Below are 16,347 nucleotides of genomic sequence, written 5' to 3'. Positions count from 1 at the left end.
AGTCAGATCGAATTATTTTCAACATGAAAGTTGATCAGCAAAACGAGACGAACCCGGATACATGGCCCGTTCGTGTGTCACGCGTCCCTAGCATAGCAAACATGGAACTTTTCCATCGTTTCCAGTATAACCGGTAGTAGACCGAGACCCGGAAAATATCGTCAGATATTTTTCCGACCCGTCTATGACGGATGTTGCTGCGTTAGCTCATGTCTAGCCTGCATCTTTCCATGTCATGCTTTGTGTTGCATCGGTGCTATTATTTATTGTTTCTTCCCCCTCTTCTTACCGGTAGACCCCGAGACTGACGCTGCTGCCGGGTTCATCTACGACCCTGCCGATCAGTCCTTTGCCGCAGAGCAGCAAGGCAAGCAAACTCCCCTTGATCATTCCTATATCGCCTATGTCTTTCTTCCTACTGCTTGCATTAGTATTTTGCTACTGTTGTAGTTAGCTCCTATATCTGATGCATAACCTCTTTTTGATGACCTGCTACTTCCAGTCCTGTACCTTTAATATGCCTAGTATAGGTGGAGCAATCATCCCCTCTGACCCCGTAGTTCAGTTGCCCCGCTTGTTTTCTAATCTCGATCTCTGATCTACGAGCCAGACCCGACACAGCACGTTCACCCCGCTTCGCTGTACGACGCTACAGGGATACTATCGGGTACCGAGCGTGACACCTCACTAAGTACTCCTGATGATATCTCTGTAGTATAGCTAGTCGGTCGTGGTTATCGAGGGTGATTCCTCTTTCACCATTCCCGATGACGCCTCTGTCGTGCAACCCCGCGAGTGTGGGACCCCCGAGGGTGATTCCTCTAAGCCCACCTTGACGGGTACATCGTTCGGAATCCAACGAGGGTGATACCTCGAATTCCCCTGATGTTACAACCACACAATTACTCGACCATGTTACTAGGATCATTGGTGATTAGTTGTAAGACGGGTGGATTCCCGTGAGACTGTGTTGATGGCCTAATTAAAATGCTAATGGATTTGGGTATTTGATCTGGGTTGGTCGGAGACCTTTTCGCACTAACCGGCTACGCGGGAAGAATTATGGGTACTCGGCGTCGCGGTATCAGCCGAAGCTTTTCAGATGCCAGCAGTGTAGCCGCGCGCGCCCGAGTGGTCCCGAGATGCATCGCGCTTGTGATTAAGGGATGCTAGGACTGACGTCGGCCACCCACGCCACGTGCAGGAGCGTGAAGGGGAACTGGGCCCACGGACCCTTTGTGCTTAGGATTTTAGACCGGCGGGCTGGCCTCTCTGATTAGTCTTAGGTGGGGCTACGACGTGTCGATATTCCGAGGCCGGGCAGGACCCAGAAAAGTATGTCCGGCCAGAGTGTTATCGAGCGTGACGGGACATGTGGTGCACCCCTGCAGGGATGAAAATTAACTATTCGGATAGCCGTGTCCACGGTTACAGGACGACTTGGAGTTGTGCCCCGATCTTTTACAGCTACAATTGTTACTTAACTGGAATTAGTTTGCCTTGGGATTGCTTCCTTGCAGGGAGTCGAGGGAGGATCTTTAGGCGTGACCTCACTTTAATATTGCTGCAACAATATGACTATTAATGTGTTACCCCTGTTCTACTCTCGTCTATTGCTGCAAGACCCTGAAGATGCTAGTCTTCGATAGGACTAGGCCTTCTCTCTCTATTCTCGCATTGCTGCAGTCAGTCCACATATAAACCCCCTTCTTTGATACTAATGCATAATTAGAATAGTTCTGATGTAAGACTTGCGAGTACTTTGGATGAGTACTCACCGCTGCTTTGCTCCCCCCTTGTCCCCTTGATCCGTTTGCTGCGACCAGATGATGGAGCCCAGGAGATGGAGGTCCCCGCCGCCGACGACTGCTACCCCGACGGTGCCTACTACTACGTGGAGGCCGCTGATGATCAGGAGTAGTTAGGAGGTTCCCAGGCAGGAGGCCTCGCCTCGTTCGGTCGTTGTATCTTTTGTGCTAGCCTTCTCTAAGGCACCCCATGTTTTATGTCTGTACTCAGATATTTGTTGCTTCCGCTGACTCGTGTGTTTATCGAGCTTTCGTATTCTAGCCCTCGAGGCCCCTGGCTTGTAATATGAAGCTGATGTTATTTTATTTGTGTCTAGAATTGTGTTGTGATATCTTCCCGTGAGTCCTTGGGTTTGATCGTACGCACTTGCGTGTTTGGTTAGCGTACGATTAAGCCGAGGGCGTCACAATGCCACTACCACCTTCCAAAGGCTGGCGCAGCTCACGCACGTGCCTCACGTGGCATCAGGGCCCCACAAGCCCACTGGGCCCCGAGAGGCAGCAGACCCCCGATAAGATCGACCTCATGATGCGCTTCATCTAGCGACACAGAGCTCCCACGACAACACGCTCACCCAGTGAAGTTCCATCTCATTCGAGATAGAGGGCGCCCTTCAAGCTACACTACCCTTAGGCTGAGGTCCCACCCTCGCGAAGTTCTTGCTTTTTGGTTGTGTGGTAAACTTTGTTATTTCCCTTAAAACTTATGTTGTTTGCTTGGAATGCATCACTGCCGGTTTGGCACTTCATTGCTTTCGGTGCTATGAGACGGATGATTCTCGCTTGATCATCCCATGAAATAACCTCACAAGGCTTCTTTGCTCGGGTTCATCCCTACAGCGTCACTAAATCCGAGAGACTGAGCTCTGAATTAAGGGCTTACGCCCGTATACGTCACCTCCTAGGGTCCTCGGTGCCTAACATCTTCGTGCAGTGGTCTCGTGATAGTCACCCATCACATGTCGCCCCCCTCAATGTTGCAGGTCCTGTGATCATGCAGATGCGCAAAGAATGAGGCTCAACCCGTGTAACAGCCCGAGACCGACGCTCCATAAGATTCCCCTTTTCTTTCGTTCTCGTCGTGTGATTTATTTGATTGTCACATCATTTGCATCATCCGCATTGCATCGGCTCTCAGTTCCCGCCAGTTTGCAAAACTTGCATTCGTTATTAGTTATTGGTTCTCTCCTTTATTATCCTTGACCGTTTCGTGATCAACCACACACGCACATACCCGCGACATCAATAAAATATTGTTTTTAAAAATGTGTATAAAACTTTCTCGGATTGGGTTGAAACTTGACGTGGGGTCTAAATTTAAAGTAGGTAGGCCCCTTGCCAAATTTCGTTGCAATCGGAGTTTGTTTGATACACGTACCGTTACATATATAGCGGCATTATAGCAGGTTTAATTGTCGAACGTTTCAATGTTCTAAAAAAACTCTCTCACAATCCACACTATTTCCCTCTCATCCCTACATAGCCCAACTAGACCAACCTAGTCACTCCCTCCGTTCGTGGTCGCCGGATCACGATTGGACGGACGAGGTCCATTCCACCATAGACCAAACCCTATATAAGAACCACCCCGTGGAGAGAGCTCTCTCACTTTGCTAGGGTTTCCCTAGCCAAACTCGCAGCCACAACCTAAAAAACCCCACCTGCTAGCTCCACCTCCTCTCTCTCCCATAATCCTACCTCGGGGCCAAATGTGGATCATTGGATCCCCATCCAATGGCCCAAAATCGCATGCAGCCTCTCCCTTTTGTTCCACAACTCGTTTTCCCCTTGCAGCAAACCGAAGCTAGCCATCATCCAACCCATCATCGTGGTGATTTTCAGGTCGAGTTGGAGGCTCGATATCCAATCACTGGAGACCCCCTGCTCCTTGGTTTCCTCCTACCGGTTCAAGTCGAGGGGATCCAACGCCGCTTGTGGGGTTCTCTTCCGTCTCCTCGTGCATGTGCGTCGGCCTCCCTTACCTTGACCTCGTGCTCCTCCGCAAGCCGCCTCGACCATGCAACCCTCGTCCTTGCTCCTCTCGAGCGCAAGCACCCCGACCAGCCAGGGCCTTGGCTGACCTCCTCTTCCCAGCGCCCTACTCTATTCTTCCTCGTCTCCATCCATCTCCATTTTCTCACCTCGTCTTTCTCACTCTTCTGAACAGGTGCCCGCATGGATGTCGCCCAGAGGAGCTCCTCCCGAGCCGGAGCAGGAGAGACCAAGGATGGTGCACCTCCGAACATGCCAACTGCTTGGCCGACTCCCCGTTGCTGACCACCGGTTCGATCCTGCGCCCCACTTGCCTTCTCCCATCCCCGTCGGTTCCCTCTTCGTCTCTCTCACTCCAACTCTCTTTATCTTTATCTTAAGGAGCTGACTATGGAGCCACGGCCGCGCCCTGCAAGCTCCATCTCACCGGACCGAGCCCAACAACCACTAGGAATGGAGCAGGTGCTCCCGATTCTTCCCATCCCTCTCGCGCCCTGCCACAGCCAAATGCCCCGACCTGCATCCCCAACCTGCATCCCTGACCTGGCAACAGTGTTGCGTTTTCAGTTTTTGTCGAATTTGCGAGAAGGTACGGTACATCTAGCGCAACACCTCTATTTTAGCACTAGTCCTTTAATAGCTGAGATTGTTATTGTCGCCCGTTGTAACGGAGGGGTCTGGGGATCAAATCCCAGCAGCCCCTATATTGGTTTTCGCTAGGCCGGGCCTTGTTTCTGTTCTTTGCGTTGGAGCTGTAGTTGTTTTATGATAAATCTTTCAAGGAAAAATCTATTGAGAGGCGCTGCACCTCTGGCGTACCATGCGGTGGGCGGTTCGCAAAGATTCGTGCACAATCTTGCGGTTGCCAGCGCGCGATCGACCCGCCCACCTTTTTTTACGCCCCCAGGCGGGGGACTGTTCAAATTTCGTTTTTTTTTTCATTATCCGCGCCTCATTCTCCTCACAAGCCGTTGCTCCCGAGAGTCAGTCTGGCGAAAGCGGAGGCGGATCCGGCGATCCCCGCGCGACGAACTGCGGATTCGGACCGAGGAAAGGGGGGATCCGGTGCGGCGTAGGGTGGATCTGCAACTGTCGTCGACGCTGAGGGCGAGGAACTCAGGTGAGTGCTTTTCTATCCGGTAGTTACTGCTCATTTCTCGATAGGGATCCGTCGTCGGGGGTTGGTCGTCGGCGGCGAAGCCGGCGTTGATGTCCTCCTCTGGTCGGCGGCCGAGTCGGAGGAGGCCGAGGAGTAGCCCTTTATTGGTGGTCCTCCTGGATGTGATGACGGGGCTGATGGGGACTCTGTTTTTTGTGGCGATGGTGATGGCCATTATCCGCGCCTCATTCTCCTCATAAGCCGTTGCTCCCGAGAGTCAGTCTGGCGAAAGCGGAGGCGGATCCGGCGATCCCCGCGCGACGAACTGCGGATTCGGACCGAGGAAAGGGGGGATCCGGTGCGGCGTAGGGTGGATCTGCAACTGTCGTCGACGTTGAGGGCGAGGAACTCAGGTGAGTGCTTTTCTATCCGGTAGTTACTGCTCATTTCTCGATAGGGATCCGTCGTCGGGGGTTGGTCATCGGCGGCGAAGCCGGCGTTGATGTCCTCCTCTGGTCGGCGGCCGAGTCGGAGGAGGCCGAGGAGTAGCCCTTTATTGGTGGTCCTCCTGGATGTGATGACGGGGCTGGTGGGGACTCTGTTTTTTGTGGCGATGGTGATGGCCGAGTTCGACGAGGGGGGGGGGGGTGATGATGCGCCGACGCTGAGGAGGAGGCGGGCGGCGTGGCGCGGGGAGGGGGCACGGCCCTGGAGGCCGAGGAGGAGCGGGGTGGCGCGTCGGAGGCAGAGGCGGGGGGGGGGGCTGACGGAGGAGTTTTTGTTGGTGGGTCTGGTGGGGGACTCTGTTTTGTGGTGATGGTGGGGAGGGTGATGGTCGAGTGCGAGGAGGGGGGATGATGATGCGCCGGCGCTGAGGAGGAGGCTGGCGGCGTGGGGCGGTGGAGGGTGCGCGGCCCTGGTGGCCGAGGAGGAGCGGGGTGGCGCCGTCGGAGGCAGATGCGGGGGCTGGTGGAGGATTTCTTGTTGGTGGGGCTGGTGTGGGAGTCTGTTTTTTTGTGGTGATGGTGGGGAGAGGTGATGGTTGAGTGCGAGGAGGGGGGATGATGATGCGGCGGTGTTGAGGAGGAGGCGGGTGGCGTTGGGCGGGGAGGGGTCGCGGCCCTGGTGGCCGAGGAGGAGCGGGGTGGCGCCGTCGGAGGCAGAGGGGGGGCGTCGGAGGGGTGATGGAGAGGACGTAGGGAGAGGACAGTGGTGCTTTCTGTAGAGTGCGGCGACAAATGGCAGGGGGTGTGCAGGTGGAGTGCGAGATGGGGGCGCCCTCCTGTTGCTTGATTTGCGGATGGGCCGTACCATGTTGAGGCGGTCATGAGGGAGAGGCTGTCCTGAGCGCCTTCCTGAGCGGCGGCCGCTATCAAGCTTTTCTTGTGAGGATCGTGCTCCCCTGCTTGCAACAGAAGCCTGTGTTGAAACCGAAAAGCAGTTCATGCATTCAAAAAGGAACGACAAGGAGCAGAAAAGTTAAAAATCTATACATGGTAGACACAGCAGTAGGCACTGGGTACTGTGGTAGGCATTATTCACCCCATAGTTCAAGCCCAACTGCACGCATCAGTTATTTTTTTGTCGGTTTAAAGTGTTTTAGTTGCCAAATTATAATAATTAGTTCCAGTATTTAGACCATTTAATTGCCATAATAGACATGTTTAGTCACCACATTTTTTTCTGTCACTTGTTTAGTCATCACATTACAGTTACTTAGTTGTGAGATTACAAGTTTTTTTATATTGTCATATTAATCATGCTTAATCACCAGATTATTCTATACATACTTACTTATGTTAGTTCTAAGCTAGCGATTCCACTACACAGTTACAACCTATGTGTTTTCAAGTTTTCATATAGGTTTGCCTTAATATTACCATTTTTTTAAATGAAACAGGGATTTCTGAAAATGCCAAGGAGAAAGAGGAACTGGACGGAACACACTGTAGGTGGTAGGGGAGCAGTCAATAAGGTTTCTGCTTTTACATTTTTATTACTCGCCTTTTATTTTTCTTACGTGAGCACATTGTTTTGTAGCAGTTGCCACTTTTTTCCTATAGTATCAAAACAATAGTTCATAGTTACCATTTTTTATTTTGTTTTTTCTCAGGGCCACATTGACGGTACTGAGCGAAATAGGGCATCACCATAGGCTATTTGCAAGCTATACAAGCACATAAATGAAGATCAACGTGCTGCTATCAGAGACATGAGTACTGGAGCGTTCCTTGACATCAAGTGTGGTTACTTGCACAACACCCTTGTGACATGGTTCACTAGGCAGTACCACTCAGGGAGGAAAGGTTTTGTTGTGCCTAGACGTGGGTTCATCCCACTAACCGAGGAATCTGTTCATAAGATTTTGGGCATTCCTCGTGGAGATATCGAAATCAAGTATTAAGCTGACTACGACAATGAAGATGAAATTGCAAGTTCTTTGTTCCCACGCGATGGCAGCAGGCCAAAGATCACGACAATTGCTACTGCAATCATCAACAACAACAATGGTGATGCTAGTTTTAAGAAGTTATGGCTTATTTATATCGTCTCAACCGTGTTGGCTTCTACAACGGATACAAGGATCAGCAACAAGTGCTACCCCATGCTGGTAAAAGTCTACTTTATGAGAGTTTTTTTTATTTTTTTGCTGATTTTTTTTGCTAACTCTTTTTTGTTTTGTTTTTTTCAAAAAGGAACACATTTACGAGGCAAACAGGCTCAACTTGTACAAATTTGTTGTGGCCCAGCTACATGAGCACCTCTCAAAGGGCAAGTTCACAAAAGGATGCCTTCTTTACTGCATGGTGAGTGACAATCCAAAAATCAAAAGTACAAACCCAGCGAATATTTTTGTTGTGGCCCAGCTACATTTTGTCTTTCTTTTGTATCTGTTTCTGTACCCAAAAGCAGGCAACTATGGTTTTTTTTAAATCTGACAGTGTGTATATATCTGACAAACAGCTTATATATATTTGACAACTATGCTTATTTTGAATCTGGCAATCAGCTTTTAATTGATTTGTGTCTTTTTTGTATTATTTGTTGCATCCACAGCTACGGTATCTTGATGCTTTGGATTGCGATGGCATGGAGCTTGAGTTACCCAACACCCCGTACACAATTAATGCATGGTCCAAGACACATGTCGATGTTGTCGCTGAGATGGACATGCTGGAGCATGATCCACCCAGTTTTGGCAACTTTCAGGTTCTTTTTTTGCCTCCTTTCACATTTATGACAATAGCTTCATTTTTTTAGAATAGTACTCCCATAGGATAAATGTCTCGTGGAAAATCAACTGTTTTTTTCCGTTTTTATGATGCACGTACATGCAGTTGAAGGGAGAATTTAGAGAGGAGAGTCACAGCAGATTTGATCTGGTTGGGGGACCTGGGGGCTTCGAAATCTGGATGAAGAAAAATATACATCCTAGTTGCTCTCAAAGTGAAAGATTTTTTTTTGTGTATATGGATTTTTTTTCTCTGCGGCAAGGGCTTTTTGAGTTCATATGTATGTCTATTTTTTGCTCTTAAAATAATGCTTTTTCTGTATTTTTTGCTCCTCACAGGATAAGCTTAAAGCTACCACAGTTATCAGCAAGTTTGCATCAGGGGTTGGCACATTGTTTAATCAATTTGCATCAGGGGTTGACACACTCCTTACAGAGCTCGTGCAGGGACTGACGGCACCCGCAACTAGAAATACAACTACAAGTAGAATAAAAAGGGGCACCGAGGAAAGAGAAAGTGATGATACATCGTCCGAAGATTCAGCAGAATCTGACAATGACACAAATGAGGACAACATGGATATTGAACGTGACAAAAAGAAGAGGGTGACAAGGTAAAGTAACCCGACAACTAGCCATATAAATTGATCAAGTTGTAATTAGTGTGCAACTTGTCATTTTCACACTTACCATTTTTCCCCGCAAAATATGCAGAGAGGAGGACATCACCAGAGGCAATGTCGAATCACCATTGACAAAAAATGTGAGAGATGTGGCAGGTGAAATGGAGAACACGGCGTATGATCCATCTCAGGGAGCAAATTTCTTCGGTGGTGCTCGCGAGACAGAAGTTTGTGACAACACATCAAGTGGGGATCCATCTGCACAGTTTGACACCAAGTCTCCATCAAGATCAACTTCACATCTAAACCTCCCATCTGACAGCGATATGTGCAGTCCAGATAACAATTCCCCTGCAGATACACTTGTTTCACTTATATCCGAGGGGAACAGCCAGGAGTTGGAGGAAAAGATTAGAGGCAGCGCAGCAGGGCTTGCTAACAGGCTGCGTGAGCTGAAAAGCACAAGACCGGCTGATATAGAACAGGGTGATGGGAGCACACATGAAGAGATTAAGCGTATCGTTGTGAAAGAGCTCGAACTGCTGAAAGAAACATGTGGGCAGCAATTCGAGGAGAGAAATACCTGCAAAGACTTAAGGAAGATCAATGCACGTCCCATAAAGATGACGCCAAGGAGGTAGTTTTTCTTGTGTTTACTTTGTCATGTATAGATTTTAATTTTGCTGAAATATGCATGGCAGACTACATGCACTTTGTTTTACTGTAGGCAACAGCGAAAGGCAAGTCTGAACTTGCCACATTGTTAAACACACTTTTCCACATTATCAACCACTTACTTGCCTGATAGAAATGACTAAATTACCATATTTTCAGTGTTCGTTACATACAAAGCTTTGTTGGTTCTTTTAAATCTAGTTGCCACAAAAAAAATGTGCTTTGTCATTCTTAACTCTACCTAGATGTCATGTAGTGTTATATAAGTCTTTTGTGCATGCTTGGCATAAAAAAATGACAACTCAGTTGCCATGCTTTTTATAAGTTCGCTTTTTTGTTGTCTTATAATGCTTTTTCATTTCTTATAAAATCCACTTTTGTCACAAACACTTTTTTGTTTGTAATTTCCATTTTTAATAATAACTAGTTGTCATTTTTTCTCATGATGCTTGTCAATGTTTTTTTTATAAAGTCCACTTGCCACAAATGATTTGTTGTACTTGTCATCTTAATTGTACCAAGTTGTCATATTGTCTCATAATGCTTTGTCACTTGTTTTTTGTAAAAAAAACCAGTGGTTTGCGGTGTTTTTTTTGTTGGATTAGTCAGTTTGAATTCTATCCAGTTGTCATGTTGTCTCATAAAAGTCTTTTCTCGAGTACTCTGAATGCTACCACTGGTCTTTTCTCGAGTATATTGGTCTCATCTACCACGCAAACCCTGTAATCAGAAGAATCAAGGAAGCATGGAAGTTATACTACGATAAGTCGAGGGTTCAGATTGAAAACTACGAACTCGTGATCATTGACGCCCCAAAACAGGCTGTAAGGTGAGTAAAATGTTTTTTTATCTTTTTTATTTTTTATAATTTGAAAAGTAAGGTTTTGGTTAAATCTGGTAACTGAACAATCGCAGTATGACAAACTTTTTTGGCAACTAAGTAGTTTGTTAAGTGTAAAATGTTTAATGTAAAATCTGACAACTAAGAATAGTAATCAGTTAACTATTATTTTAACAACATGACAAACTAATGAATTTAGAACTTGGTATATCATGAGTGTAAATCTTTGAGCCCTTCGTTTTCTGCAACTACAAACTGCAAATATAATTTTCATTCATAAGTTTTGGAAAAAGCTATCTCACACTGGTTTTTTTTACTGCAAGCACAAATAGGAGTGTGCACTGTGGCTTCTACATGCTGGAATATCTTGATAAGTGGGATGGTGTAAATGTGCCTCGAATTTGGAAAGAGGACATCCAAAAAATAAAGAAGATAACAGACAACAAATGGCACAACGCTCCTTTCAACAAAAACAAAAAGTGGAAACAGCAGCTTGACAGCAACTGTCCAGGAGGTAAGTAAAACACAATGTATGAACTAGTACCTTTTTTATTTTGGAGGTAAGTAACTCATCTAAATTCCTTTGCATGAGTTGACTAGTAATCATCTATTTTTGTTAAAACTGTCATGCACCAGAGTAGACAACACTTGCCACATTTTCCATTCACTTTTTGCCATATTATTATGCACTTACTTGCCTGAAAAACTAATTTAATTGCATATTTTTTGATGTTATCGCATAAATCTTTTGTCGGTGCTTACAAATACTTGTCACGGAAATTTAATGTGTTTGTCATTTTAATTGTAACCTAATTATCGTGTTTTGTCTCGTAAAGCATTGTCATGTGATGCACGAGTGCTTACACTCAGCTACCAAGTAGTACTTGCTTGCCAGCTGAAAAATATTTATCAGATTACATGGCTCGTGTACGCCATGCTACAACCATCCAGAATAGGTTCGATCCCCTCGCAGAACATATTGCGTTCAGAATTACATATATAAACAACATCCAGAATATTTATATATATAAATAGAATGAAAATTACACAATGCATCAAGAAAAACACGTCTTCTTCAGTTTGGAGGGGGGCGGGGTTTTCCCTCGTTAAGCATGATCCACACAACCGACAAGTCCTCTTCTCTCTCTTCCCAATGTTCAATGGGTGCTGGGACGACTTCTTCCTCTTGCGGCCTTTTGTGTTGGACTTCTCTAGGTCACGAATGATAGGCTCAGGAGCAACTACATGAGAAGAATGGTGTTGGTTGTTCGAGCCACCAACTGGGGTAGAAATAACAGTTGTAGCAGGAGCCATTGGCCAAGCGGATGCACTCTCACTCATAACAGTCATGGTTGCATTCTGGCATTGATTTTGGGTTTTGAACGCAGCTTCACGAGAAGAATGGCCTTTGTTGTTGGAGCGAGGAGCAGCTTGGGCAGTATAGACTCCTGGAGTAGCAGATCTTGACATAGGTTGCGTAGCTGGTGCACATGCTGCAGCCGGCAAAGCACTTCGGGCAGAATATGCACCTAGAGCAGCACATCTCGACACAGGTTGCGTAGTTGCAGGTGTTGCTGTAGCACCGTAGCCTAGAATGTTTGGCTCGGCAGGAGCTACATAGGTTGAATGCCCTTGTCTTGTGGAGGCACCAAGTTGGGCAGAGTATACACCGGGAGCAGCAGGATTTGGCATAACTAGTGCACTCTTAGCAGCCAGCAAAGCACTTTGGCCCTCAATTTGGGGGTCGAACGCAGCTGCATTAGAAGAACGGCCTTGGTTGTTGGGGGAAGCAGCAGATGGGGAAGTATAGACTGATGGAGTAGCAATGTTTGACATAGTGTGTGTACTCACAGCTGTAGCACCGTGCCCCATAATGCTTGGCTCGAAAGGCACTCCACAGGAAGAACGGCCTTGGTTGTAAAAGCCATGAATTGGGGCAGAATGAGCAGGTTGAGCAGCATACTTTGACATAGATGGTGCACTCGCAGCAGTTGCTCAAGAAACTGCAGCAAAATCAGCCCTTGATCTTCTTTTTTTCTGTTCTTTCGCAAGCGCAGCAAGTTCCCTCTTCATCTCCTTCAAGTGTGTACCTATTATCTTCCGACCATCAGTTGTTCGGCACCCAACTTTAGCAAGCGAGGCAAACTCATTCTTCATGAGGGTTGTTTTCATCAGAATCACCGATTCCTCAGGCATCTCATGCACCTTGCCAGGGACTTGTGATGACATATCAACGAGCATTTCATCCGCAAGCCATGTCCATCTTTTGAGTATGTATGCCGCTAGCAACGTGGTAACACCAAGCTGGACCATGATCTGCAAAAATGTACAAGGTAGTAAAATACATAAGTCATTTTTGAAGAATCTAGCAAATCCCACAAAAACAGCCTACAAAATCTGACAAGTAGGAAAACAAGTGGGGGAACATGACAATTATGGAAAACAAAACGCAGCAAGCAGGATGTGTTTTTACCCTTAGTATATGGCAACAGACGATCCCATCACGCTCATACTTGCAGCATTCACACATATAAAACCCTTCTTCAACATTTGCATGAACCTTAAAGGACTTGCTGCCATATCCCGGGACAAACTTAGCAATGCAGTCAACCATGTATTCTTGGGCACCCATTTGCTTACAGCTGTAAGACAACAGGGATTGCATCTCCCCGTGGAACCTAAGAAAAATATTGCGTGTATAGATACTTGACATTTGGAGCTCAATTGGGTTGTAACTCCACTTCCTAGCTGTTGTGATTGTTGTGTCTGCATCCTGCTTGCTCTCAGCACACATTATCTTCTCTTGTATGGTAGCATATTGGCGAATAAAGTCCAGTATTGAATTTTGTGGGTTGACATACTTTTTTAGCACAGCATTGAAGCCTTCACTCCTTTGTGTGGTTTGGAGAAAGGGGTAGAACTTGTGCATAAAGTAGGCAGGCACCCAACACCTTCCTTTCTCATACAAATAAACGAAGTCTGGGTGTTCTGCAATCCCATGTTGTCGAACCATTGCAATCCACCTTGCTTCAAACTCCTCAGGAGCGTAGCTGTCGTTGACACAATCATTGAACTCAGCTTGCAACTCTGGCTTTTTCGCTAGGAACGCACCAAGCTTCTCAGTTGCATTTTGCATTATGTGCCAACGACAGTTTCGGTGCGTTGTATTGGGACAAACATCCTGAATAGCAGACCTCATGGCAAAATCTTGATCAGTTATGATATTGGTTGGAGCCAAACCAACCATTGCCTCTAGGAATGTCTCAAATAGACAAACGAAGCTTGTCGATAGCTTGTTCCTAACAAAACCACACCCAAATTGAATTGAATGTCCATGGTTGTTTATACCAATAAACGGGGCACAAGGCATCTTGTATATATTGGTCAAGTATGTTGTGTCAAAAGAGACACAATCACTGAAAAACTTGTAAGCCCTTCTCGCTGAACCATCAATCCAGTAAATGCATTGGACCTTATCTTCATCATCAAGCTTGTACTTGTAAAAAAAGTCTTTATCAAGCTGTTGACTGCTTTTGAAGTACTCAATCGTGTCCTGCATATCAGTGTATTTGTGCTCAGCCCGGAACTTTGCCAGCAAATTTGCCAAGTCTTTGTCAGTGTAACCAATGGCTTCACGTTGGCCATGCAACTCTGTCAACAACTACATCTGTCTAGAAGGTTCTAGATTGCACGAATGAAGCAACTTCACAAACTGTCATTTATTTCTGTTACAACCCAGGCATTATCTCTCCGCTTCACAAACATACGGGCTGGGCAGTTTGTTCTTTCAGTTGTATTCCTGCTCCTCTCAAGGGCAATAGGTTGCGGGTTTTGGGTGTCTACTTTCCTCTTGATCTTCAACCTAGCTCTATGGCAGACAAGTGATGCTCTTATCAGTTCACCACTAGCCTCTGACCTTTTTCGGAAACAATACCTTACTCCAAAACCTTTCTGCCTCGCATACATTTTGTAGTATTTCTCAGCATCCTCAAGAGTGTCAAATCTCATCATGGCTGTGGGTTGCTGTGGCGTGGACATCACCTCCGGCATTCCTTCATCCTCATTTGCATTGTCATTGTCTGGGGTGTGATTAGACGATTCATCCAGCGTTTGGTCGGTGTTTGCCGGCAACACAGTGCGTGATGTACCGACAGTCTCACGATCTGCATAACATACAAAACCAATTTTAGTTACATTCTTTTTAGGAAATCACAATTTGTGCATATATTTTTTTCTCGAAAACTGGTAATCAGTAACCTGACAACTAGTTTTAGTAACCTGACAACTAAGTAATACTCAATCTGAAAACTAAGCTTTTTTTAAAACGGTAACCAAGTACTTTAGAACATGGCAAGTAAGCACGGTTAATCTTGGTGAGCAGGCACGGTTAATATGACAACTAGCGCATAACCCAGGCAAGTAAGGAGTTGTAATCTGGTAACAAAAAGTTTTTCCCCCTGTAATATGATGAGTAGCTACTTGTAATTTGGCAAGTAGACAATTTATAAAGGGACAAGAGGTCAACTTATACATGTAGCTACTTGTAATATGGTGTGAATTTTTTTTGGGCTAGTCTATGTGTGAATTTTTGGCAATCAGGTAACCTGACAACTACCTTTAGCAAACCTGACAATTAAGCAATACTAAATCTGGAAACTACGCTGCCTAAAATGATAACTAAGTACTTAGAAACCTGGTGAGTAAGCACAGTTAATCTGATGAGTAGGCACAGTTAATATGGCAACTAGCGCGTAACCCAGCAACTAATTACAATTGGAGAACCAAGTAATAACAGCATGCATTTTGCATCAGGCAAGTAAGCAGTTTTATACAGGACAAGAGGTCAAGTCATCCATGTAGCTAGAGCTAGGCCATGTGTGTATATTGGCCAGGCTACTATTATGGTAGGAATTATGGTAGGAATTATGTAGGAATTATAGCAGCAAAAACACTACAAAAACACAACTAATTTGGAAACTACAGGGAGGGAGGGGACAAACCTGTGTCATGAGCAGTCACAAAGTGAGAATCCATCTATATATGAGTGATGCCCCCTTGTTTGTTTTATTTTTTGTGAAGATCTTGCTCTTCCTGCATGTTTTGTGTCACATGGAGACATTTTTATCAGTGTGTTTTTTCTGACTTTTTTGTTTCTGTAATAGGGGATTTGAGATCAGAAGCTGAAGATCCAGAGGGAGAAAGAGAGGTGGATATCTGAAGGGGCCAAGAAAAAGAGAGAGGGGTTGCCTTTTTGAGTTGGAGAAAACAAGAGATCTGAGGGAAAACAACAGATCTGAGGGTGCTATTTTTTTATTCCTTTTCTGTAAGCAGATTCATATTTGTGGGAAACTCCAGAATTTAGATGGAGCAGTTGCATACCTGTAATTTTTTACTGCCTTGGATCACTTGGACAACTCCAGAAATTGTCTCTTTTCTTGATGCTTTTTCTGTTGGTATTTTGTTTCTTGCTGGTATGTTCATGCCAGTAGGCTTTTGTGGAGGGAGGAAGAAGACAGGGGGGAAGAGATCACGGTGGGGGTGGGGGTAGGGGATATGAGATGGGTTTGGGATTGGTGGTGGGGGAGAGGTAGATATTTATGGTGCTGGTGGGGGCTTCAGACAAAAAAAGAGGGAAAGGATGGGGCTGCGGGCACCTGCCCGTGTGGGGTGTTTGGTTGCCAGGCTGGCAACCTGGCCGCCGCACGGGAAGACCTGTGTGCGGCGCCGCTCGGTAGTGCGGTCCATCTTTCAATTGTTCATGTAGGTGTTTTTCGCTAGGTCGGGCCTTGTTTCTGTTGTTTGCGTTGGAGCTGTAGTTGTTTTATGATAAATCTTTCAATTGTTCATGTAGGGCTTTGTTATCTGAGTGCCAGCGCTTCTCAGATCCAACCATGGGCTCTTGGTTTCTATCTCAGCTCACTCCATTATTTTGGTTATTTCGTTTTTTCTTTCTTCCTGCTCTAGTGACGTTGCACTCAGATCTGATGAACCGTTAACAATAGGTTTCGGCCCATGAGAGTTGTTCATTTCGTAGATGCCATGCTAGTTGCAGGTACCCCATATTCATGCCTCTGACA

The 16,347-nt window shown here is 46.1% G+C and overlaps 1 protein-coding gene across 1 annotated transcript; it reads left to right on the top strand.

Annotated features, from left to right (window-relative positions):
• Window positions 1–3,661: 3,661 nt before the first annotated feature.
• On the top strand, window positions 3,662–15,709 carry LOC123430060. Its single transcript, XM_045113980.1, has 11 exons — window positions 3,662–4,091; window positions 4,182–4,389; window positions 6,800–6,874; window positions 7,013–7,510; window positions 7,596–7,706; window positions 7,957–8,109; window positions 8,471–8,745; window positions 8,846–9,391; window positions 10,160–10,258; window positions 10,603–10,784; window positions 15,433–15,709. Exons 4-11 carry the CDS (start codon window positions 7,505–7,507, stop codon window positions 15,486–15,488), a joined length of 1,428 nt encoding a protein of 475 aa, XP_044969915.1. The 5' UTR covers window positions 3,662–4,091; window positions 4,182–4,389; window positions 6,800–6,874; window positions 7,013–7,504; the 3' UTR covers window positions 15,489–15,709.
• Window positions 15,710–16,347: the final 638 nt, after the last annotated feature.

The sequence above is a fragment of the Hordeum vulgare genome, chromosome 2H, assembly GCF_904849725.1.
Source record: "Hordeum vulgare subsp. vulgare chromosome 2H, MorexV3_pseudomolecules_assembly, whole genome shotgun sequence".
Lineage (NCBI taxonomy): Eukaryota > Viridiplantae > Streptophyta > Magnoliopsida > Poales > Poaceae > Hordeum > Hordeum vulgare.
This window is presented reverse-complemented; position numbering and strand designations above follow the sequence as displayed.

What these genes read in the sequence shown, in the direction of transcription:
- LOC123430060 (XM_045113980.1), top strand. An exon ending in GATGCCTTCTTTACTGCATG is followed by an intron (nt 7,707 to 7,956) that starts GTGAGTGACAAT and finishes TTGCATCCACAG; the next exon opens with CTACGGTATCTTGATGCTTT. An exon ending in CCAGTTTTGGCAACTTTCAG is followed by an intron (nt 8,110 to 8,470) that starts GTTCTTTTTTTG and finishes TGCTCCTCACAG; the next exon opens with GATAAGCTTAAAGCTACCAC.